General features: G+C 43.2%; 1 protein-coding gene across 2 annotated transcripts in view; it reads left to right on the forward strand.

Annotated features, from left to right (window-relative positions):
* IP6K3 (inositol hexakisphosphate kinase 3) overlaps positions 1-25,861 on the forward strand; it is a 98,555-nt gene that overhangs the window by 18,471 nt on the left and 54,223 nt on the right. The window contains exon 2 of one of the 2 annotated variants that reach the window (XM_069633518.1): positions 18,697-19,088. In XM_069633518.1, coding sequence (XP_069489619.1) covers positions 18,884-19,088 — 205 coding nt within the window. In that variant the 5' untranslated portion in view covers positions 18,697-18,883. Of the gene's footprint in view, positions 1-18,696; positions 19,089-25,861 lie in introns of those variants that run through there. The other variant, XM_069633519.1, reaches the window with a different exon arrangement.

Raw genomic sequence — 25,861 nt, forward strand, 5'->3', positions numbered from 1 at the left:
AATTGGATGAACACCATAGGAATTCCACCAAGAAAATTTAACCCGAAAGCGCGTCCTGGGTTTCCTTATCTTAGTGAGGACCTACTTTTAGCCTCACTAGCTGTTCGTGTGACAACTGGGTCCGAACAAGTGCAAGGACTGGGGTTTGACTTTGGATCCTCACTAGTGAAATAGGGAGCCATGAATTTAGAAATGCGAGAGAGTACCAAAGACACTGTGGGCCCAATTCATGGAATATTTGCTCAGTTCAAAGTGAATTTGCACTGCAGAAAAGTGCCTTTGCACTGCTGACACAAACCCTGATTCATGGAACTGTGCAGAGTATTTTTGCCATGCAAAGTCATTTTGAACTGCAAAAATACACTTTGCACGTTTCCATGAATCAGGGTTTGTGTCAGCAGTGCAAAGTCACTTTTCAGTAGTCAAAATCACTTTGAACCGGGCAAATATTCCATGAACCAGGCCCACTTGTGTTTTCCTCTGGGGCAGGGGGGTTGGTAGGTCTGGAAAATATCAAGACTGTTGAGCTTCAATCCAGGGCTGCAACCAAAAGACCCGGGGCTATAGCCTCCCTAGCCCTCCCCCACCTCCCCAGCAATGCCTCGGCTCTGGGGGCATACCTACACAGAACAGCCCTGGCGAAACCCACTACCCATTGAACGCAATCGCAAAAAAGGGGCCCACGCCGCTGTGATGAAACGGAAGACTGGCCGTCTCTCTAGCGGGAAGGTGTTTACCGCATATTTGTCCGGGCCACGCGACTTTCTAAAAATGGCAACTTTCTCATCACTCCACAATGACCTGTGGGTTTGCAAGACAACCGAGAAATGAAGATGTTCCCTCCAAGCAGCAGACCTGTTGCGGCAGGACACTTGAGAAAGGCAGGGCGGCTGGAACACCTGTTTCCCTCCCACAGGCAGAGGCGGAAAGAGCGAGATGACAGTGACTCAGCGCCCAGACAGGAATTTCGCTCCTAGAGCACAGCTGAAGCAGCTTCCATCCATGTCGCTTCTCGTTTTCACGCCTGGGAACTCTTAGGAGTTACCAATCGTAGCTGAGATGCAATGTTCTCAGGGTCATCTGCTTTCGCGTTTAGAAACCCGAAGAAGGGTGGAGCGTGGGTGGGATGGGGAATTCAGAAAGATACAGATTTGCACAACAACTGCTTAATGCTTACATTGCATCAAACGCCATCGTTTACAAATGTTTTGCTGGTTTGTTAGTTTCGTGCAATCCCGTGATTCCAGGCAGGCCAAAGCACATTTAGATGGTGATCTATATGTTTCATCAATGTGCATTTAGAAAAAGGTTCCTTTTCCTAGCCTTAGATGTGTATAATGTACACACTTGTTACACTACCCATGCGTATGTTAGCAACAATACTTGTTTTAACTAATTATTTTCATACCCTAATATGTCCTGCATTCGTAAGCATTGCTTTCCCACGCCGACCCTGAAACAAGCATTGGAACAGCCAACAGTTTTGGCTTGTGTATAAGTATTGGATAAACAGTTGGCTCTGCTTTGATATGCCCAGGTTCTCAGACCATGTTGCAGCTGTTGCCATGTTATGTTTAGTTAGTACCATTATGTCAGTGCCTGGAAAATGGCAATATCATACATACACAAATGCAAAAGCTTTTGGCTACATCAGTGCTTTTTTTTTTACAAGAATTCCGTGCAAGGAACAGATGCAAGGACAACCATACTGTTTATAAAACATGTGGCTGAAGGCACATTTGGTTAATTAAGACACTTTTATTACATCGGGGGCAGGTTTATCTGGTTTATAGCTGTATGTAAGGCATTACCTTTCAGAAGGATGCTTAAAAAGCAAAGAGCTAGACTTAAAGAGATCCCAGGAGGATGTGTTTTGGGAGGGATAGGTGGTGGGCATGAATGTCCACAAGGAGTAGCATGGCCAACGGTAGTTAATGCATGGGTGACTAACACCTGAAGGGTGTGTACTCCTCTACTTCTCTCTTCTCTCTCCCGCATTCAGTTAACATGGCAATAGTTTGGGCTGAAAGGTAGCACTTTCAGTGGCACCTTTTGTTCAAAATGTAAGAAATTGAGCATTTTGGTGCACTGCCCAACATAGTATACCCTTCTTATGCTATTTGGGTGTCAAGGTAAAACAGGGAGAGGAAATGTTTTTACAAGTTTTCTATATTAAGTGATAAAGTATTTTTCAGTGGACCACGTCATGTCAGCATATTTTGCCTGATGAATGTCTATATTAAAGTGCAATCGAGTTCTCCAGTACCATATTTTCTGACAGAGAAAACAGCACATGCTTTTTCCAGACTATCCAACATATGACACCTTACGATTAATAAAATGACATCCAAAGTGGATATGGTGTAGAGTATCAGATGCTCCTGACACGTTATTCACAAGGCTCATCACAGAAGGATAGCTTAGTCCAGACACGAGGAGGGCTCCCATCTTCCAATTACACCAAACCCATGAGCGGGTTTTCAAGCAACCAAAAAATATCTGTTCTGATTCTCTTGGAATTACTTCAGGTATCACATTTTGTACTATTAATGTATTCTTCTGTGACAAATGAGGACTCTTTATTGTCATCAGAATGTGTTTACTTTTGTAACTAGTTATGTGCGTAATTGACTTGTCTGTTTAAACTTGCCACTTTTCTTTTTCAATACTGTCATGTGTATGGTACTGTCCGTTCACCTTAAATAATAGTGAAAATAGTAAAATAAACAGTTTTATTATAGAACAATCAGGCTATTTATGTGAGTTCGTTATATACACATTGAAATATCTATTTAGACCATATTAGTAGGCCTTAAGGTACACAAATAGAGGGAAGTGTTGTTCTTGACAGTTTCCTCTGTTAGACCGGTTGCTGTCTTGTTTCCATGGTTGCAAACAATTATGTCATCAGTGATGTCATAGGTGATGTCATAATTATGCGCGTGGGCTGCACAACAGGGGCGCATGAAGTTAAGGTGGTGTGGCTTCTATCTGTCAAATTACGAGGGTTTTGTTTTTAAAACTTGCACCTTAACATCACTTCAAAAAAATTGTCGCTGGATTTGAAAGGTTTTGTTGCAGTGAACTGTTTCATATTCATCTCCTGCTACCCAATCCCAATACATTTAGCTCCTCTGCATCCACAAGTTGTAACTTTGAAATATAAACTTTCCAATATATTTGTGCTTGAATTTTAATGCAAAGGAGGGCAATTACTTTTCTGTCAAGCCTCAGACATCTACAACTCTTTCCTGGAAAATGTTCACTAGAACATTCTCGTTTTTTCTTGGCACTTCTTTAATGACCACGCTACCCATCATTATGATTTTCCACATAGCCAACTTGGAGAATAATCTAAGTGCTTTCTTAAACATCAAAATGTTTAGTAAAATAGTCCTTATTGTTCCCCCTACATACAGGATGAACCCACTTTGATACTTATCATACTTAATTAGTTACTTCCTCCTCAGATCCTCAAAACTCCAAACAGCTCTATGTTCATAGGTGCGTTTATGTACACTTTAAACATATACATTGCAATTCTCTGTTGCAACATCTCGAAGTTTGCGAAAAATAGTATATCTGTGCATCGACACTTACGATATGCACTAAACCTAATATGCTTAGTCCTTTCTTACTAATTCTCTTCTGTCCGATTTAGTCTAAAATCACGCATAATATAGGATTTTTCATGCAAGGCATGTGTTTAAACATCTTCATGTCACATCGCAATGTTTACACAGCGAAGGATAGCAAAACATTTTCTCAACTCAACACAAAATGTGCACCGATTTCAAATGACGCATAACGAATATACATGCTCAATGTTTTTTACGCCTCCATGGCAAACTCATGTTTTTCTTTTACTTGGTTGTATTTCCAGTCAAAATTGTCTTAAATTTCTCGCACACACAAACATGTAATTTGAAGTATATCTGGAAACTATTCCCTCATTTTCTTGCAAACAAAGGAAAACTTTCTAAATATGAATTGCTTGCCTGCTAAGCTCTGACTTTATTACCATATCTCAAGTTTCTTTCATTATCTCTTTTTGAATGCTTTTTCTATTATGTTCATAATGTCGGACATTACAATATCTCAGCAAAAAGGATTACTCATGCATTCCCAAACTCTGCACCTTCACTGGTCTGCCGGACTAGGGCAACCCTACATACAAAATTAAGCATACTTAAAAAAAAGAAAATATCTTTACACAGCTTCTCTGTCTTGTGCTGAAAAAGCAATTTATAAAATTGCTGTCTATAAGAGAAAGGCAACTTCTTGGAGCTAAAAGCAGGCAGCTGAGCTAATTTGCATACCCACAATGCATTGCTCAGGGGATCTGAACTTCCGGTGATTGGCAGTACGTGGCATTGTGACATGTGTGATTTAGCTGAAATATTTTATACTACATCTACAACTCAGAGTACAGGTTTTATTGCCTGCTTTAAAAATAAAATCACTTTCACTTCAATGGGGTTTGCTAAAGATATCCAAACAGAAGTATATCAGATTGTACCACAATGATGATCCCAAGAAAGAGTGAAAGGTGTATGCAGTTGTCTTCATCCTTAAAAGCCACCTGTCTTGTGTTTAAAATGCTATGTACAAAATAGCTCTACTCTGCAAAGCAAAAACGGCCATTTGTAGGAAAAAGTAGGCATTTGAGCAAATGTACATACTGGCTCTGAGCAGGAGGGGAACTTCCGGTGGTGGCTGTTGGTTAGGGCTGTGGCATGTGTGACTTCGAAGAAGTGGCTGATTTTCAAATACAGGTCTCAGGCTGATGACAGGGAAACAGTAAACACAAGTCTTATCTTAGCCATCATGTACACGTGTAATCAAATAAGTGGTTAAATATAATTCACCATAATGACCACGCGTATCTTTAAAATATAAAGTTAAGCAAATACTTGATTTTATAAAGAAATTAACATGCAAAAACATTGCTGTCATATTGAATGTTATACTGTAACAAAGCCAGACATTAATTGTTGCATAAACTGGCTGGACAGATTCTAAATACAACAGAAAACAAATTAAAGGCAGGCCTGTGTCACTGCCAACAGCCTTTTTAAGGCGACAGTGTGGTAATTTTACTAGTTCCAGGAACTCATTTAATCTATACCCAGTAGACTAGCGGGTAGCTTCGGCATCAGGAAGATCACTGGCCCAGCATTGAGACTCCCTGGGGTTCAGGGAGACTTGGGTTGCTCACACAGCTGGGATTCTTTATTTCCCTGGTGTCTCCTTTCACTGCACAGTTGGATGTCGTGCTTGAACGCATACCCCAGTACGCATGCACCAGTTAGTAGAGTTTGTGCGTGGAGGGTGTGTCCAGGACAGACCCTCACACCTGCCTCCTGTTCAGGGCACATGTTGTCCTGTGACTGCATTAGTCTAAACAAGTTGGCACACCACACCCGGCAACTTACGCGCTGCCAGAGTTTATTGTAAGTCTCCAAGAGAGGTAAACTTGAACTGAAATTGAATTCCCATGACGATGAGTCTAATTTAGATTTAGCATTTCTGCGAACTGAAACATGTACACTTGATATTTTTGAGTAAATAAATAAAAGGTTGCCCTCTGACCACTGAAAAGAGATTCACTTGTGGAATTACATATCTAACCAACAGGTTAAAAATAGTACCTTTGTCCTAAGAAGAATTTAAATGTGCAGGATATATTTCAAATCCTGGATTGAAGTGTACCACCTCCCAGACTTAGCAGTCACACATTTATTTTTCCACAAAAACACCAAAAAGGTTTCCCTGCCCTGCTGCTAAATTGATTCACTAATCAAGAAAGAGGGTTCAAGGCAATCTAAATCTACGCAAATGTGGGTCCCCTCCTCCTAATCCTGCTACTTTTCTTGTCCCTCTAATTTGCTATTATTGTACAGTGCATAATTAAAAGGCAAGGCATGTGGATGCACAGACAGGCTGTAAATATCTGCTGATGCTTTCATGATCACCTACGTGTAGTGTGTTCCGTGCTAATTGATTAGCTGTGGCTATTCGGTGACTATTTGTAAGGCAAGCAGGCAAAGCCACACGGAACGCCACAAAAGCAGAAATGGTTAGCAGCGGAGCAAATACAAAATAGAGAAGGGCAACATATGCCACAAGTGAGAGCACCACATTAATACTATGCAAAAACCCGACAATTACAGAAATATATTAATGTCTAAAAGTCTCCTTTAGTTGCTCGTTAAACTGCAGCACATAGTCTCACAAGTATTGTGCACTAGATGAAACATAATCCAATAGATGGACAAGTTACTTACCAACTGTAACGTTCTTTCAATTGGATGTTCCTCCCACGTATTCCTCATCTTAAATATATCCTTACCTTTAGGTTTCGCCTCGGAAATTTTTTTCTCTCTCCAGCAGAGGGCGCTCCACTCGAGGTCGTGGCATCGATGTCCCTCGGCGGCATCCGTCGAACACCGACGTCATCCCCTGTATAAGAGCCTCGAACACGCCCGTTGGCTTCAGTTCTGTTTTTACGTATATTATAGTCTATGGATTTTGATTAGTTAATGGCATGCCTCTTTTGACCAAAGCCTTTAAAGAGTTTAGAGTGTAATTCACGTAAACTGTACTGTGGGAGGGTCGATGAGGAATACGTGGGAGAAACATCCAATCGAAAGAACGTTACAGTTGGTAAGTAACTTGTTCTTCTAATGGATTGTGTCGTCCCACGTATTCCTCATCTTAGATAGACTCCCAAAGCAGTTTTGTATTGGAGGTGGGAGTACAGTATCTTTTTTAATCGTGTATAGAATGGAGTACAGATTTAGCAAACAGACCTCCTTGAGAAGAAGTCGAGTCCAGTGCATAATGTTTTATAAAGGTGTGCATGGATGACCATGTGGCTGCTGCACAAATATCTTGTACAGGGACACCCCTCTTTAGTGCTGTTGAAGTTGCCATGCCCCTGGTTGAATGAGCTATCAGTCCATCAGGTGGTTGTTTTCCAGCCAATCGGTAATATTCTGTTATGGCTAATATTATCCATCTGGATAATGTTTGTTTAGTTACCGGAAGGCCCAGTTTGCGTCCAGTGTATCCCACGAAAAGTTGATCACACTGACGAATTTTTGCCAATCTTGAGATGTAAAAACTAAGAGCTCTCCTGGGATCTAGTCTATGAAGCCGCTCCTCTTCCTTGCTTGCATGAGGAGGAGGGTAAAAAGTAGGTAAAGTTATTTTCTGTGACAGAAGCAAATTTGAAACAATTTTTGGCAAAAAAGACGGTTTAACCCTAAGAACTACTTTGTCCTTATAAAAGATGGTGTGAGGAGGACGGCTCGAAAGCGCCTGCAACTCACTTACCCTGCGGGCTGATGTCAATGCTACAAGGGGTATTGTTTTCAAAGTAAGGAGCCTTAGTGGACAAGAATGTAAAGGCTCAAATGGAACACACGTGAGAAAGTTTAGAACCAAGTTTAGATCCCACACTGGAACCTGAAAAGGTATTGGGGGAAAAACATCATTTAAACCTTTTAGGAATTGGGGTATTTTAAAGTAAGATTCTTCTTCAGAAGAGCACTTAAATATGGATAGCGCTGCTAAGTATCCGTTTATCGTCCCAACCTGGAGCCCCAGATTGGCTAAATGTAACAGAAAAGATCAAATTGTGGGGATATTACATTCAAATGGGTCCACATTCTTTTCTCTGCACCAGATACTGAACTTGTTCCAACGACACCGATACAGAGATTTGGTTGCTGGCCTTCTGGCCGAAAGCAAAATCTCCATCACATCATCCAGAAGATCCCAATTCTTGTATCTCAGCCTTTCAGAAGCCATGCATGAAGGTTGAGTGTGTTGACCTCCGAATGGAGAACATGTCTTTCCTGTCGCAAGAGAAGATCCTCTCTTCTTGGAAGACATATTGGAGGGCAGATGGACATGTCCAGAAGGTCCGGCTATCACATTCTCCTGGCCCAATCCGGGGCAATTAGGATCATGGTTTTCCCGAATGTTCTCAACCTCCTGATTACTTGAGGGATCAGAGGGATTGGAGGAAACGCATACAGAAGTGGAAACTTCCATTCCACCACGAACGCGTCTCCTAGAGCTCCTCTCGGGGGAAATTCCCTTGAGCAGTACAGTTCGCACTTCCAGTTGGCCCCGGTCGCGAACAGATCCACTTGAGGGGTTCCCCAAAGGGCAAAGATCTTTTGAATGACTTCCTGAGCTATCTCCCACTCGTGAGAGTGCTCAGAGTGTCTGCTGTTGTGTTTTGCTCTCCGGCTAGATGAATTGCCGATAGAGAGATCACTTCTTGTATTGCGCAGAACCAGAGTTGCATCGCCTCTCTGCACAGCGGTAGTGACCCCACTCCTCCTCTCTTGTTGAGGTAATTGATGGCCACTGTGTTGTCCGTCATTATCAGAACATTCTTTCCCCGTACAGGGGGCAGGAAGGCCTTCAGCGCTAGTCTGATTGCCCTCAACTCCAAAAGATTGATGCGTAGTTTGGACTCCGATGGAGACCAACGTCCGCTGATTGTCAGATCGTTGATATGGGCTTCCCTCCCTATGAGTGAGGCGTCCGTCACTACTGTTATCTCCGGCCATGGCTGCCAAAAATATTCTCCTCTGAGGATATGATGTCTGCAAGACCACCATTGTAGGTCCTGTGCTACTTGGACTGGGACCTGCAGCAGATCTGACATTTCCCCTGAGAATTGGGACCATTGAGTTCTGAGAGCCCATTGAAGAGATCTCATTCTCAATCTGACTTCTGGCACCAGAAAAATGCAGGATGCCATCAGACCGAGCAACCTGAGAAAATCGAAGGCCGGAAGATGCTGGGCATTCTGGAATTTTGTTACCATCTGCAGAATGTGGTGAGATCTCTCTTAGGGAGGCGAGGCTTTGCCCGAGCAGGTATCCAGGACTGCTCCTATAAACTGGAGTCTCTGTGATGGTATCATGTTTGACTTTTTTAAATTCAGAGAAAAACCTAGTTTGTGAAGGAAATGACAAGTCTTGGACAGATGATCCAGGGTTTGCTTTGGAGAACGTGCTCTGATCATCCAATCGTCCAGATAGGGGTAGACATGGATCCGCCCTCTCCTGAGACTCGCTGTCACCACCGCCATCAACTTGGTGAAAACTCTTGGGGCGCAGATTAGCCTGAATGGCAGAACTTGAAACTGATAGTGAGAATTGCCAATCGCAAACCTCAGGTACTTTCTGTTCTTGAGATGGCTTGGCACATGAAAGTAAGCATCCTGAAGGTCTAATGATACCAACCAATCCTGGATTTAGAGAGCCTGAAAGATCTGAGAAAGAGTCACCATCTTGAATTTGTCCTTCCTTAGGAACTTGTTTAAGTTTCTCAAATACAAGATGGGTCTCAGTCCTCCATCCTTCTTTGGAATAAGAAAGTATGGGGAATACCAACCCTTGTTCCTCTCCGCTACAGGTACATGTTCTATTGCATATTTCTGTAGCAGGGATAAAACTTCCTGCAACAGGAGCGGATCTGGATATTTGGCAGAGTTGTATTTCGGGGGTGATTCTGAGGTTTCTTTAGAAAAGGAAGGCAGTAACCTTGGGATACTGTTTCGAGTGCCCAAGCATCTGAAGTAATGCCCCGCCATTCTTCTCGATGCTGTGAGATCCTACCTCGCACCGGGGTATTGTGGGTCAAAACCTCAGAGTAGTTTTGCGGCAGCTGCAACAGCGGCTGAAGGTACAGATGCCGTTGCTGGGGCTGATCTAGCACCTTTTCCTCGCCCGAGGATATTTTCTTTGACCTCTCTGATTGGCCTGCCCTCGTCCTCTTCCAATTGAGGAATAATAGCGAAAAGGACGACCCCTCCAGGACGATGAGCCTGTGTAAGGGCGCTGCTGAGGTTGTCTTATGGCGGCACTAAGAGATTTTGCCGCCGCTTTGGAGGTCTGTAGCTTCTCCAAACTTTCATCTGCCTTGCTACTGAACAACCTCGAGCCATCAAAGGGTATATTAAGAAGCCTACATTGCACATCAGGAGCAAACCCAGACTTTCTTAGCCACGAAAATCTACGTAGCACTGTGCTAGTCGCCATGGACCTGCTGATACTGTCAGCTGTGTCCAACCCCGATTGAAGGCATTCTCCCGAAGCCTCCTTTCCATCCCTTATAATAGCTAGAAAGCCATCACATTCTTCACCTTCCAGGATGTGTTCAGCTGCCACTGACATGCAGTCCCACAGGGAATATGTGAACCTTGCCAAGGTACAAGTTACATTAGTAGACTTCAAAACCATACTGCCAGATGCGAAGATTTTCCTAGACCATGCATCCACCTTTTTATCGTCCCTATCTGGAGGGATTGTAGGGTATGCCGCATTCTTTGTGGACGTGGCTGCTTGTACTACCAAACTTACCGGAGTAGGGTGTTTGCTGAGGTATTCCGGATCAGATGTGCAAGGTTTATATTTTGCCACAAACTTTCTATTTACTGCCCCTGTGGCTTCAGGACGTTCCCATGCAGAACTAACCCTTCTTTGTAAGGCAATATGAAATGGTAGAATTGGGTCTTGTTGGGGTGTTCCAGATATCCGTCATGTCATCATCTTGGCAGACTGGTGAACTCCTACCCCACCCCATAAATTCTGTAACTCTGCTCATGAGTTTTCTATAACTCATATTCATATCAACCTGTTCTGATGGGTCTGGTTTGTCAAATTCATACTCTGGAGAAGTATCCAGGTCACTTGCTGTTTGTAAACATTCTTGCAGATCTTGAATTCTTGATTGAGGGTTAATTAACTCCTCCGGGACAGATCTTGTGCCAAATTTAACACCAGCAGAGGTTACTTCCTCCTCTTTCTGTATCTGTACCCATACAGCCCCCCCCTTTTCTTCCTGCACTTTCAGACCTACACAGCCTGCTGCCATAAACCCAGCACATGCCACCTGCTGGCTGCACTCCCATTGTTTGTTGCCTTTTTATTTATTATTTTATTATTATTTTTTTTCCTTCTCGCTCCGCACTCTCCTTTGTTCCCCCTTCCATGCACTTCTCCCCCTTCTCCCTCTACCCTGCACTTGCTCGTTCTCAATGTCACTGGGCCTAGTAAGATTGTTGTTTTTGTTCTCCCCTGTTCCCTTTCCCTGCCTGGTCGCGCTCTGAAACACTTGTGTATGAGCGCGATAGAAATAAAATATCAATCAATCAATCTTCTGATGAATCTCCCTCATAGATGGATGACATGGTCCTGAAAAAATCATGTTGACTCTCAGGTTGAAAAAGCTTTTCAGGCATTACAGGTCTTTCCCTTATTAAATGTTTGGGCGTCGACGAAAGCGTCGATGGCGCCGAAGTTTTAATCACTTCCTTCGACATTGTTGAAGGAACTTTCGACGACCTCGATGTAATCGTCGAGGGAGCCGGGGAAACCGTCGAAGGAACTTTTGCAGCTTTCGAGCGCAAACTCGACGTAGCTTCCTCCGAGGGAGTTGTCGACTCGAGGACCTTCGAAGTCTTCGACGACGTTGATGTTGACTTTTATGGCGTATGATCTTTCGATGCCATTTTGTTTCCCTCTGCCTTCGATTTATGCACCGAAGGATCTGTTTTACGAGGTGATCGAGGAGAATCTCTCGATGACTCTCTCGACGTCTTTTTATCAGCTCTCCTTGTTTTGGACCTTCCTCTGTCACTTTTCTTGTGAGCAGGAGCATGGTCTTCTTTAGCTATTTTTGAGGGGGTCTGGGCCACGTTCTCAAAACTCAATTTTTTTTAGCATGGATACTCGAAAAGCTTCCCATTTTCTCGGAGAGTCATGTTTAGATGGACATGTGATAACCTCTTCTGAAGATGTCGAAGAGGATGAGGGAGATCGCTGTCGTCTCTTCTTAGCCTTTTTAGAAGATGAAGCAGAAGACTTCCTCGATCTACTCCTCGAATTATGTTTTTTATGATATGACTTCGAAGACTCGTCCGAGTCTCTCTTTTTTAAAGTGGACTTCGATAAACCCTCCCGCATCGCCAGTTTACCTCTACGCTCTTTTAGGGCTTTGTGGGTCATCGACTGGCACGAACCACAGTCTTCCGTACAGTGGTCAGGACCGAGGCACCATAGACAATTCTTATGTGGATCCATCAGGGACATCTTCTTTCCACATTTTAGGCATTTTTTAAAGCCTGTCTTCGGTGTGGAAGGGTTCGAATACGACGACGACATAGGTTTTTTTCACTCAAAATACTGAAGCGCCGTTTAACTCGATCCGAAGCGATGCTAACGGAAAAACGGAACTGAAGCCAACGGGCGCGCTCGAGGCTCTTTTACAGGGGATGACGTTGGTGTTCGACGGATGCCGCCGAGGGACATCAACGCCACGACCTCGAGTGGAGCACCCTCTGCTGGAGAAACATTTTTCCGAGGCAAAACCTAAAGGTAAGGATATATTTAAGATGAGGAATACGTGGGAGGACACACTCCATTCGAAGTAAGGGATACAGCTGAACGCACATGCGAAGGCAGGGCACATTTATGGCCGCACCTGTTGCAACAGTCCTATGTGAAAAGACCTCATTATAAAGGTCTCAGGAGAAAAAGACAGATTATATTTGATCGTTTTCCCGTTGATTGAACATCCGGCTTTGAAGCCAGCCTTTCTTTTCTTCATCCTTTTTACAAGTCTGAGGAGGCATGGGGGGGTTTGATCCCAGAACCTCCCACTGCTCCTCAGCCCTTATGCCCACACCCCACACTCTCCTCCGCTATTACCTCGTAATTGAGGGTTTTGCCCCTAACATTCCCTTTCCAAGCACCCGCCCCATCCTACCCAAGACTCCCCTAATCAAAAACACATACATACACACAACACACATACTTACCAGTTCCCCACTGCCTGGCAGCCCCTGCGCGCAATCGTGTGTGGTAGGGACTTGACAGTTCCATTTAGAAAGACTGCTCCGTGCGGTCACAGAGCAGTCTTTCTAAATCGTTTTTTTATTTTTATGCGTTCGTTAGAAAACGACATCTTCACTTAGGAGCGTTGCAACTCGTGATGCATTTGCTCACACACACAAAGAGGAACCTCTTTCTTCCATCGTCCACACAGGGGACTTCATGATGTGGTGTTGCCGCCATACTGTGATGGTTCTATTTTACAAACAGAGCTTCCTATTGAAGTTACACTTTACTGAACCTGCCTCGGGCATCTAGAAGGGTTTGGTGAAGCATATAACCAGGACCTGGATTGTGCATGATATGTGAACAATCGCTAAACTTTCTGTGATTTGAGCCATGTGGCCAGCTTCTTCCAGGGGGCCCATTATCAAACACAAGGGAAAGGAATAGGAATTCCTTTCCAGGTCCAAGGACCTGCAGATCTCCTTGCAATTAAGAGGTCTGCGCTAAAATGTCTTTTAGAAAGTCCTAAAACAAGATGTGTGTAATCTATACCTCCCAAGACTTTGGACTGCATTAAAAGTATGGTGGTAATCGTAAAAACATAGTGTTTTAAATAGCTCTTATAAAAATACCACCTAATTATGCGTTTGGATTTTGAGGGTTTTTAACTGTATGGGGAACATAGAAATTACGGCGTGGGGTAAACGCATTTATCGGAGGCAGTGCATTCATGTCCTTACTTCCACACATTTCTGTGATACCCAAACTCATAATTAGGTGGGATTTTGAAAGTAGGGTGTATTTAAAATATCACACGCTGTTACAGTTTAAAGCACCAAAAGTAGCAGGCTAAATCTTGAATAATTGTGACGAGCTGCCTGTGCCATGTATTGCCACAAGTGGGTATTCACTTGATGAATGATAGAAACAAAACTTTAGTTGCACATTTCTGGCCAACACATCAAATCTGTGCTTTTGGGGTCCGGAAAGGTGCTTATAGTGTGGGTGCTTGTTGGCCAGTGGCTGAGTATGTCGGGTGTAAGTTTCTGATGTTTCAAATCTGGGGCGAAGGTCTTTAGTTTGGCCTATTTGGCAGCGCTTGTGCCCCCTATAAGCAGGAACTATTGCAACTGAGTAGAGATGGGGAGAAATGGCATATGAGGAGGGACACACAGCTTGTAGGTGTTGTTTGGTAATATGCCAACCCATTGACTGCCTATGGCCATGCTAATACCTATGGATGTTCCCACCCAGTTTCTGCCACCCTGCCAAAACACCTCCTCATAGGAACTCTATGAGCAAACTTTAATCAAGCCTTAACATTAAACTTTGCACTCGAAGTGCCTACCAGTGTTTTTCAAAGCAGTCTTCTGAAAGTTAATGACAATTGCAGTGGTAAACCTGCTACTCGTGTAATAAAAATGCCTTCAAAAGGTATGCCTTCAAAAGGTATGCCTTCAGCCACTTGATTTATAAACACTATGCATGGACGTCCTGTTATAACCAAGCATTGGCAAAGCCAACTGTTTTGGCTTGTCTATATGCATAAGCCATTTGCTAGGCACTGCTATTAGATGCCCAAGGTACCTGCACCATTTTGCACTTGCTTCCATCAATGGGCAGATAATACCACTATGACAGTGCCCGGCAAGTGCCTTTCCCATGCTTACACGAAAGCCCAAACTGTTGGCATTCCCAATGCTTGTTAAGTCTTGTGTGAGCACAGTGCTCCAGATGTCATCGGCTTCATGGGGAAGGAAAAATGCACGGCATGTGAATATTTTACACCTACCTTTAAGAAAAGCTGCTTTTCTGTTAAATTACAGATGGTAATCTGGGAGCAAAAACAGTGCCTGGCAAAGGCCTAAACCTTATACCCTAGTCAAAACTGTTGGCTTTGCCAATGCTTGTTTTTAACACGGCATGGAGTGGCTAAACCAGACACGGCTAAGACATTTTTATTACACTGGTGGCACATTTAGAGCTCCAATAAGAGATTAACTCTGAGACGACTGCTTTGAAAAAACATTGCCAGGCACTTCAAATGCAGTTTGATGGTAAGGCTTATTTAAAGTGAGCTCAAAGAGTTTCCATGGGGAGGTGTTTTGGGCAAGGAGGGGCATAAAGTAGGTAGGGTTGGCCATCGGGATTAGCAAAGCCATGGGCAGTCAATGGGTGGGCAAATAACCAAAACGCCTACAAGCTGGGTGTCCCTCCTCATCTACCATTGCTGCCTATCTGTATTCTAATGCAATATGTTTGGCTTATAGGTGATACCAACTAATAGGCCAAGCTAAAACTAATTCTGGGGTAATTTCTAGCTCAAGACCCCTGAAAGTGAGAACTTCAGGGGCATCATATGTGCAAAGTGAAAAAGCTCCCCAACGAAGAACTTCTGCCAACAAAGACAGGGGCCGCAGGGAAAGTCAATCACGAGAAAAACTTTATTATAACTTCAGAGTTTAGAAAATAAATCCTTCAAAGAAAGAATGAAACTCTGAGCTGCTGGCTGTGGATGAGCTTAATCTCCAAACTGTCAGGCCAGCAGCCGGATTTATCTCCACGAGATGTGTACTTGTCAGGGCCCTGAGTGCATTCGTCTGGCCGGTAAATGTCCAGATGAAGGGGAGGGTTCCCGACAACTGCAAGCAGAGCTGTTCATCATTAGCCCAGAGGAGGCTGGGCGAGGTGCTAAAGAGGGACGGCGCGGGGGGGGGGGGGTGCGGGTTGCATCAGAACCAACCAGTTCATCTCGGGCCTGTGTGGGATGCAGGGAGCGCTCTCATCTGAATCAGAACTAGGCCATTTATCATGAACCTCAAAGGGTGAGGTGAGCTGGTGGAAGGGGGGGGCGTGTCTTGATCCTGGGATGCTTCAAGTTGGAGAACTGCTTTACTACTTGGCCTTGCATGGACTTCACACCTATGGAACCTTCAAGAGAAGAAATATTGCTTGCAGGATTTAAGCTGCAGGGAAGGACCAGCTATGAGGGTCCTGCAGAATAAGGATCCTTACCACAGATAGGCTGTGCACTGTAGGAAATGACTGGTTCTAGAGTTCCTTCAGAAAAGGGAACAATATGACAAGTAGGGTGTGCACTGCCCAGATATGGGTGTCATTCATAAGAAGTCAACGTTTGCAGCCGGTAGGCCATGGCCCCAAAGTCCTAGCTAAGGTCGCATACAGAACACTGCCTCCGGTACGTAGGTCTGTATGGGGGGGGGCGTGGCCTAAACAGAGCAGGAAAGTAGACCTGGAGGGAGGTGGATAAGTGGGGTGGAGAGGGAATCACAGCAGAGAGAGATGTCAGGGATCCCCTCGAAAGGGACTGGAAGAGGGCCGGTAACAAAAGGTGGACCTGGGGATGCAGCATTTTGGTCTTTTGTTACCAGCATTCAGATCCTGAACAGAAGGAGCCTTATCCATGGCAGGGAATGCCCAGATATGGTGATTCTTCGGAAGAGAAATCATTATAACTACCAGGGTGTGATAAGCAGCGAGTGCTCAGAATTCCTCAACTAATCAGCAAAGGACCTTTGGGACCTGCAACTTTTTAACTTGAATCAGACCGATATTGCCATGAACATGGACCGTGCAGTGCACAAGGCGTCTGCCAAGGGGTACAGGAGTATGGACTCATTGGGTGAACCGCATTAGGCTCTCTATCTGAAGCTAGAACAGAAGCAAAACTCACCTATAGAGGCTACAAAAACTCAAACAATGCAGGACAAACTGTTCTGAACACAACAGTTACCTCTCTCCTAACTGCTCTCCCTATTCTCTAGCATACTCACATCTTACTCCTTTTCACGACTCACACTTGCATCTACCACACACGACAGAAAGCTGCCCATGTGCACACCACAATTGCTGAGCAACACTGCTCTAGTCATACCACACCCCCACCCATCAGCTAAACAGGCCCTTGCCTAGCTGATCAATCGTGAGGTCTCCCTTATGGATGAAACACTCCCAGGGCATTTCTTTTCCAGGCCACTAACCACATTAGACCAAAACTCAGGATTGGAGTACGTCCAGCCTGCAAGCGTGAACACTACATGTTTCACATCTTCCTTTTTCCTCTAACACACAAACACCACCCAACTCCTTTGCTCGCAGGACCACCATAGCAATGCCATAAAGGAATGGCAGGAATGTGTTAAACAAGGCTACTTTACATTATACTACATGCAAGGGCCCCTCCAACGACGATGCAGGGTGTGTACTCAATGGAATATTCAGATACAGGGGTTCTTCAAAATAATAAAGCTTATCAGCAGGGAATGCCCAGATATGGGGGTCCTTCAGAAAGAGGAATCATGACACTGGCAGGCTGTGAGAGGCAGGGAATGCTCAGATATTTGCGTCCTAAGAAGGAGGAGCATTATCATTGGCAGCCTGTGAGCGGCAGGGAATGCCTAGACACGGAGGACCTTAAGAGGGGGAATCTTGGCACTGGCAGGGTGTGAGTTGCGTGGTATGCCCAGATATATGGTTCCTAAGCCTTATCACTGGCAGGCTGTGAGAGGCAGGGAATGCTCAGATATGGGAGTTCTTTAGAGGGGGACTCTTGACACTGGCAGGCTATGAGTTGCGTGGTATGCCCAGATATTTGCGTCCTAAGAAGGAGGAGCATTATCATTGGCAGCCTGTGAGTGGCAGGGAATGCCTAGACATGGAGGTCCTTTAGAGGGGGAATGTCATTACTGGCCTGGAGAGAGAAGCAGTGAATGCTCGAATCTGGGTTTGTAGTAATAACAAGTAACGTACACTTCTCTTACTGAGCAAAGTACATTATCAAACCCTTGCATGAGTATACACATTATTTCCCGATAGAAGGTCGTCATTTTAAAAAGGAAAACCTGGAACACCTTTATTTTACACTTTCAAAATACCCCTATGAGGCAGGGGACAGAGACATATAGAACCATTAAGGGTTGCTGGGTGCTTTGCATAAAATCAAAAAGCATTTTGGGAGCATAAGAATGACCACACATTTTTATATTTGTTAAATATATCTGGATTTAAAGGTGTGTATGTGTGAATCATAAGTACGTAATATACAGAGGGGATACATACACATACACACACACGGACAGCTCAAGCTTACAATTTGAGGATAAAATGGTGGCAACTTCAGTCGCATCCCTGGGATTCCAGGGCTGTACAGACATAAGGAGTCCTTTCCTTGCACTACATGTTTGCCAGGTCTCACTGTAAGGATGGATGTACAGATGCTCAGTTCCCAAATGCTCAGGCACCCTACATAGGATATGGAGGTAAGGCAGTATTAAGTGCTGAAAATGAAACTTATATATCAGCATATGGTCATTAAAAACAAGCACATTTCATATACTCATAGATAAGTTTGCTTCTGTGTAGAATCTGCACCTACTCACCTCCTTGACACATCGGCACTTTGTGACCCCTGTCTGATACCTATCCATTTTGGTTAATATCCCCATGCATTGACAAGTTCTCCTACTGGTTTGAGGCTTCAGATTCAGTTTTCATTCCTAAAAGACGACTCTCTTTCCCAAGGCACCCTTCAGACAAATGATGTTATTACTTTTTATGTTTTTTGCAGTCGTCGGCGAATTCATTTTTTGAACAGATAGCTTTCCTATATTTCTAATTTTAAAAATGTTTCAAGGGTCTTTTTTTCATCAGTATTGTAACATTCTTTACAATTGTAGTAAAGCGCTTCATCTTTACGAATGTCATAAATGCTAATAACATCTGAATAAAAACATGCTGTTTCTAGATTTTGATTAATGGTGGGATGCTACTCAGAATGCAAACTGCTCTAATTTTGTACTTTGTCTTGTAGCCATGGCAGGAGCGGAATGTTAATGTGTGCGACGAGCAGAAGGAGCCAAAACAACTGAGGGATTCTCGGCTGTTCCCACGACCTCCAACCAGTAACACCACGGCCTGCCCGCCTTGCGTCACGGCGGCCACAGAGAAGAACGCATCGTCCCCATTTGCCAACGTTGGCCAGCCGGACCCCGCCCGCCATGGTGGTACATGATGGCATGGAGGCGGTGGACGCCGCTGCAAGACAGGGAGTGGTGCTAGAGCCGTTCCACCATCAGGTGGGCGGCCACATGAGCATGATGAAGTACGATGAACACACAGTCTGCAAGCCACTGATCTATCAGGAGCAAAGTTTCTACGAATCTCTGCCTGTGGCCATGAGGCAGTTCACCCCTGAATACAGAGGTAAGGGCTCTCATGGGCTGGAAGTACCTTGTAGGAGCTTTGCAGAGGCTAGATGGAGCAACATGGTACCTAGTGGAGGATGAGGTTCATTTGATAGGTGCAGTACAATGACCAGCCCCTTCAAAGTCGGGAGTAAAAGCTAAAGGGTTTCATTGTGGTGGCAGCATCCCTCAATAAGCCCAGAAAGAAGAGACAGACACCATTGACACCGGCCCAACCTCAAAGAGGACTCAAGCCTGCAAATATGGATGAGGGCGTGCGTATGTGTGTGTGTGTGTGTGTGTGTGTATTGTGTTTTCTGTGTCTTTGTGAGCATGGAACAACAGTACCCAGGAGTCAATGAAGCAGCTTTCAGTGACAAAAACCTGCCACCGTTAGAGCTTTGAATGTTTTTGCTTTGATTGTTGACCAATGAGAAGGTATTGATTAGCAACCACAATACTTCCAATACTCCAACCCAGATTAAACCTATTGCGGATAGTATTTATTGGAAGAGACAAAATGATTGAGATGATCTCAAAAGCTCAGGCAAAAACTTATGGAAAGTCAGAGCAGAAGAGGGAGCATCCATGGCAGTAGACATGTTCTTTGGTGTAACATGTGAAAATGCCTTTCTAGTAATTAACCCTGGGAAAAATGTCTTTCTTTAAATATCCGTCCCTCATGGGGGTGAGGTGGTATACCCATCAGAAAATTAAAAAAAAAGACTTCCAAAAATCACCCAGCATTACAAAATGGAAACTCAACATTATCTCTCAAAAAGCAAGTTAGCTCCATGGCCTCCTCTACTGCTTATACTTGTAAATTGATTCGGGCCTGCAGACCCTATCTCTCCGAATCTAATTGCATTACACTTGCCAATGCACTTATAATGTCCAAACTTGATTACTGCAATGCCCTTTATGCGGGCGCTAACAAAAAGAACTTAAACAAAATGCAAATACTGCAAAATAATGCACTAGGAGCAGCTCTCAATATACCCCGCAGAGAGCATATCTCCAACATCAGGAAAGATAACCACTGGCTAAAAATTAGTGACAGGATATTTCTTATAACGGTATCCCTCACATTCAAAGGTTTTAAAGGCATGGTCTAGTAAAAATGTTTATTTAAAAAATAGATAGGCAACATAAAAAAAACTAGCATTCTCTTTTTTAAAACTTCCTATGTAAAATTGTGAGCTATTGAAGTTCAAAATTTGCAAAAGCAAGCACATGGGCGCATCCATTTTGTGAAATGGATGCCCTCATGTGCTGGCTTTTGCTTTTGCGGCACTAATGAAGGAAAAGCCAGCCAGCTGTAGTAAACAAAAGCTACCACTGGGTGGCTTTCCCTTCATTAGTGCTGTACGCGGAGGACAGGGACCGGAGACCAGAGCAGGAAAGCTGCAGCTGAATCTCAGTAAGTACTATTTATTTTTTTTTAAAAAAAAGCACTAGCTGAGGTTTTTTTTCTAAGTTTTCTGGGCTGGAGGAGCCCGGAAAACTTAGAAATAAAACTGCAGCTTTAAAAACGTTGTATTTATGTTTGCGGTCGCTTTTGAAGCGAGCGCAAACATAAATACAACGTTATTGTGTTGGAAAACGCTGCGGTTTTTCTTTCCGAGTTTCTCAGGCTCCTCCGGCTCGGAGGAGCCTGAGAAACTCGGAAAGAAAAACCGCAGCGTTTTCCAACACAACCGCGTTGTTTCTGACTGAATCTGCTTTACCATTTCGGGCTCTCGGGCTCCCCACAGGGAGCCCGAGAGCCCCAAATGGGAAAGCAGAGTTAGGCAGACACAACGCAGCATTTAGCATTTCCCATTTGGGGCTCTCGGGCCCCCCGTGGGGAGCCCGAGAGCCCCAAATGGGAAATCAGCTGTAGGCAGAAATACTACGCGGCATATAAACACAACCGTGTTGTGTTTCTGCCTGCCTTGGCTTTCACTTTGGGTCTCCGGTGCTCCCCTTGGAGCACCGGAGACCCAAAGTGATAGCCACAGCAGGCAGAAACACAACACGGTTGTGTTGGAAAACGCTGCGGTTTTTTTCCGAGTTTCTCAGGCTCCTCCGAGCCGGAGCAGCCTGAGAAACTTTGAAAGGAAAACTGCAGCGTTTTCCAACACAATAAAGTTGTATTTATGTTTGCGGTGGCTTCAAAAGCGACCGCAAACATAAATACAACATTTTTAAAGCTGCGGTTTTATTTCTAAGTTTTCCGGGCTCCTCCAGCCCGGAAAACTTAGAAAAAAAAACGCAGCTAGTGCTTATTTTTTTTAAAAAATAAATAGCACTTACCGAGATTCAGCTGCAGCTTTCCTGCTCTGGTCTCCGGTCCGCGTCCTCCGAGTCCCGGCACTAATGAAGGGAAAGCCACCCAGCAGTAGCTTTTGTTTACTATAGCTGGCTGGCTTTTCCTTCATTAGTGCAGCAAAAGCAAAAGCCAGCACAGGAGGGCATCCATTTCACAAAATGGATGCGCCCATGTGCTTACTTTTGCGAATTTTGAGCTTGAATAGCTCAAAATTTTACATAGGAAGTTTTAAAAAAGAGAATGCTAGTATGCCTTTAACAATGCTGCGCCCCCCTATATCTCTGCTAGATTTTCCAAAAGAATTTCCACTTACCACACGAGAGCCTCCAATGACCTTTGCCTAGAAGTTCCCAGGTTCAAACTGTCCAAAGCTGGAGGAGCCAGCTTCCCAGTCAAAGCTGATATTGCCTGGAATACACTACTGACTGCCTTCAGAGAGGACCAGCCCCTCTCTAGATTCAGATGTCACCTTCAGAACTGGCTCCGCAGATTCAGATGTCACCTTCAGAACTGGCTCCGCACTAAGGACAGCTCATAAACCCATACCTTTCACTGAATGAGACCTGACTCTGACATCATGTTTATGTGACTCTGCTATATATGTACCTTGTATTCTACCCTCCTTGTTTCCTTGTATTTATATATTTGTAAAGTATGTATTGTAATAACCATCTGTTTTAACTAAGCTCTAAATATTCTTGTAACTGTTGCGCCCTGCTATTTGAGGGTTTGGTGGTGACCATGACAGCAGTAAGGGGCCGGACCAAACCATTAAGCACAGCCAGGCTGCTTGGGTCATGGCCATCATCTATATATGGGACTCTACCTATAAAACATTAGAGTTGGTAGAAATCCAACATGGAAATCAAGGAAATTAAATGTAAGGAGAGCAAGGCAACTTCCAACCTGTGGGAGGCCTAGAAACAATTTACAAAAAATTAAAATAACAATTTAAAATGTTTGATGTTTAAAATAATTTGTTTCTGAAGGGCAGCTGGCTGAACGATATGCAAACAAGCCAATTTGATAAATGAATACCAGTGAGACCGTTATAGAAGAGCAAAATTAGATATATATTTCAAATGAGTGTGTATTTGTTTGTAACATTCTCGTGTTTCAAAGTATTCAACCCTTATAGTTCACTGTTTTTGAGAATGAAGAGTAGAGATCTTTCTGTTGCCCCCAGGCCACAGAATCAAGCCTAGGCAGGGGCCCGGTGTCTTTTGTCTTTCCAGGGTCCATAAAATGAGTAACATCAAGTTGCATAAAATATCCCCTTTATATTTCTGCGCCAAGAGACAATTGTTTTTATGGCCTGCACTACACAAAGGGTAAATATTATTGGCTCAGCCTAAATAGTAATAAGACAGTGCTTGCGATCATCAGCCCCTGTGCCAAGACCCGTAAAATGAGTCGTAAAGCTCCAGCATTAGCCATTGCATCTCAGACCCTTCGAATTTCCTCGCCAGCTAAAACCATGAGAACCCTTTTCAATTCAAATGTGACTATAGAGCTCAAATTAACTAATTGGCCAACCTAAGAGCTGCTATATTCAGCTGTTCAGACGTATGTGTCTCATCTCTAAGAAAGTCTCTTGAATGCAATATCCAGCGCGTTGCAAGCTAGATTACGGAAACCTGTGATAAACGTATGTTCTCAATAGCAATATCAAAAGCATTTCTATTTTTTTTGTTGGGTAATGAAAAAACACACATACCACCAGCAATGTTAAGCGTTTGTTAGAATAAAGAAGAGGCACACGAAAGAGTTAGAGAAAAGGAAAGAAAGAAAAATAACAAAGAAATAAAAAAGGAAACATGAAAGAAAAAAGTAAGACAGCCAGAAACTTGAAATACATAAGTGGGCCATTGGCCATGGCCAAATCAAAGACATCCAAGAAATCAAAGTCAAGTATTAATGACAATTGCATTAATATGCAGCCAGAAAGATATAGAGTAACTGTTATAGGAATTTAGCAGACCGAAAAACTATGCATTCTTAATATTAACAACTATTATAAACAGCACGTTTTCAACTTTCAATTGTAAGTTCTAGATTTTCCATAGTTTGGCATAAAGATTCATGCTATGAAAATAAATTGCAATATAAATCAACCCCAAGAAATATCCACTTGTCAATTTTCTCGATATTGCTTCTTGTAAGGATTCTCGGAGACTGAAACACTGTTTCCCAAAATACATCCAAACTCTACATTTAAAAACAATTTTTATTCTCAATGCTTCCATATTTCTAAAGGAGTAACTTGAATTGTGTCAGAATGTTACTCATTGTTACTCACTGTGATTTGATGCAATTGCATTGATTTCAGCCTGGATAACTGCCAGAATCTGCAGCAGTCCTGCTATGGAGAAATATGAGAGCTATGACGCAGAATAGCGTGACATGGAGCGAGACAGTAACTCAACCCTGGGAATGCGGTCATAGCCAGTGCAGTGCAGGCACTTATAAACTTAAAAATAAGGCTCCATAAAGCCATCAACTCCAGTAAGACAGCCATACCGGGATTCCATAGGGAGTGCTGCAGTAGAACCTCTCACTCCTTCTGCATTAGATAACTGAGTGCAATCGTCTGTAGGTCCTACAAGGGGCGTGGCTGGCCCCTATTCTCATGAACCATTTATATAACTCTCCTTCAAAATGTGATCCATTCTTAGGACTTCATTTGAACTGCTATGTTAATAAGCACCTCATTGTGAAATGTGGGATAGTTGGTGTTAAATTAAAAAATTCAAATTTTAAGAATTAAAGTTTGAAAATACATCTTTGAGAACACAAAAGTTGGAGAAGCAAAACCGATTACATAATTATAAGGAAATGTACAGTAGTAGTAGTGGGGTAAACCGACTGGTGTGAAATACTCTTAAGAAGCATTTATTTTTGAACTACAAAAGGAAAATGTTTTTGGGAAGGCGAAATGTCAAAAGGGTGAAGGGGGAAAAGGGACCAGTGCTCCCGTTATAATTTATACAACTGAGTGGAGGGAAGTGTTAGAAATGGCTGAACCTGTTAATTGTAAATTGGCGATGATTTCTGAACCCTTCATTCAAAGCTAGCTAGTGTGGCTAATGCCCCTAATGAGAGGAACGTCATCTCTAGAGCGATATTTAATTGCCTTCCACTCATAACTAATTCCTCAAAATGGTCAGGTGATGTCAAGGGGAAAAAATAAATAAATTAAATGCATCAAGAGAAAACTATTTTCAAACTTAAAATGTCTAACTTAAAGGCATGGCATTGTTAACTATATGCAAAGTAATATTTTCGAACTTGAAATTCCGATCCACCGTTTTAAACCGTTGTTGTTTAAACCTTAAAGCTTTCAAATGGATCAGTTCTAATCACACGTCCATGGTCCATAACACCAGAGCTAGGCTAAGATGAATCAGTTTTACCAACCCCCAAAGACTAGATGCTTAAGAGTTGGCTCTTTCAATAGCACACAGGCTGAGCTGTTCCTTTCTCTGTCATCACCTGGGGCATCTGAAACTATTACGCGTGTCTTTGACGACCAATGATATCAGGTGCCACATACAGACAATGTCAATTTCACTCTTTAAAGGCTGATGTCCATTGAGTGGCCAACAATTGGTCAATACTACTGCAGACAGCTTGCGTTCTGCCCATCACCCAAATATGGCCAATTGGCACAGATGCAGGAGTCTTTACAGCAGGATACCCGAACACAAAATGTACCTAAACAAGAATTATAGATACAGAATAAGCTCATACAAATATTTATTTTTATTTAATTTATTTAAAAAAATGTCTTAGGCAGCACACAATGTGTACAGCATACTAATATGAAATGTACAAAGAAAAATCATCTTTGCAAAAAAATAAACATCTAGTAGTCTATGCACATTTAATCCATATTTAAATATTTAAAACATTAAACAACGTGTGATCATTATTCACTGGCTATACCACCTTGTTGCTATTCTTTTTATGGCTTTGATACCTCTTTTGTGAACTGTCTTTCTTTCAAAAAAAAATTAAAACAATGGACCCGGTAGAGTGATTACTTGTTTTCAATACCCCAGTGTCCTCCAGAAATAGCAGGCTGCTTGAGTGCCTTTACAATGTGGAAGTGTGACTAATCGCTCTGAGTTATACACCTCAAATCTCTTTATTATACTATATGAATAATCTTTGTTAACTAAAGTGCCCACTGTGATTTAAATCATGTCTAGAAATCAATTTTGGCAGACAAGGATACAAGGCATATTGATGTGCCCAGGATTTGGTCAGTTGGGAAGGCCTGTATATGCAAACCATGTGAATTGGTAATATGCATCCATGGTGTTCACTAATAGCACATTAAGTGTAAGGCAGGAAAACAGTCCATAGGCCCAATTTATTCAACAAACGTGGCCTGATAGTTTTCACTTCAACACCTCAGCAGAGACAATTAAATAGTCACACACATAGAGCACCCATTAAAAGAACCCAGCCCACATCCT

Source organism: Ambystoma mexicanum, chromosome 13 (genome assembly GCF_040938575.1).
Source record: "Ambystoma mexicanum isolate Mex_15411 chromosome 13, UKY_AmexF1_1, whole genome shotgun sequence".
NCBI classification, from domain to species: domain Eukaryota; kingdom Metazoa; phylum Chordata; class Amphibia; order Caudata; family Ambystomatidae; genus Ambystoma; species Ambystoma mexicanum.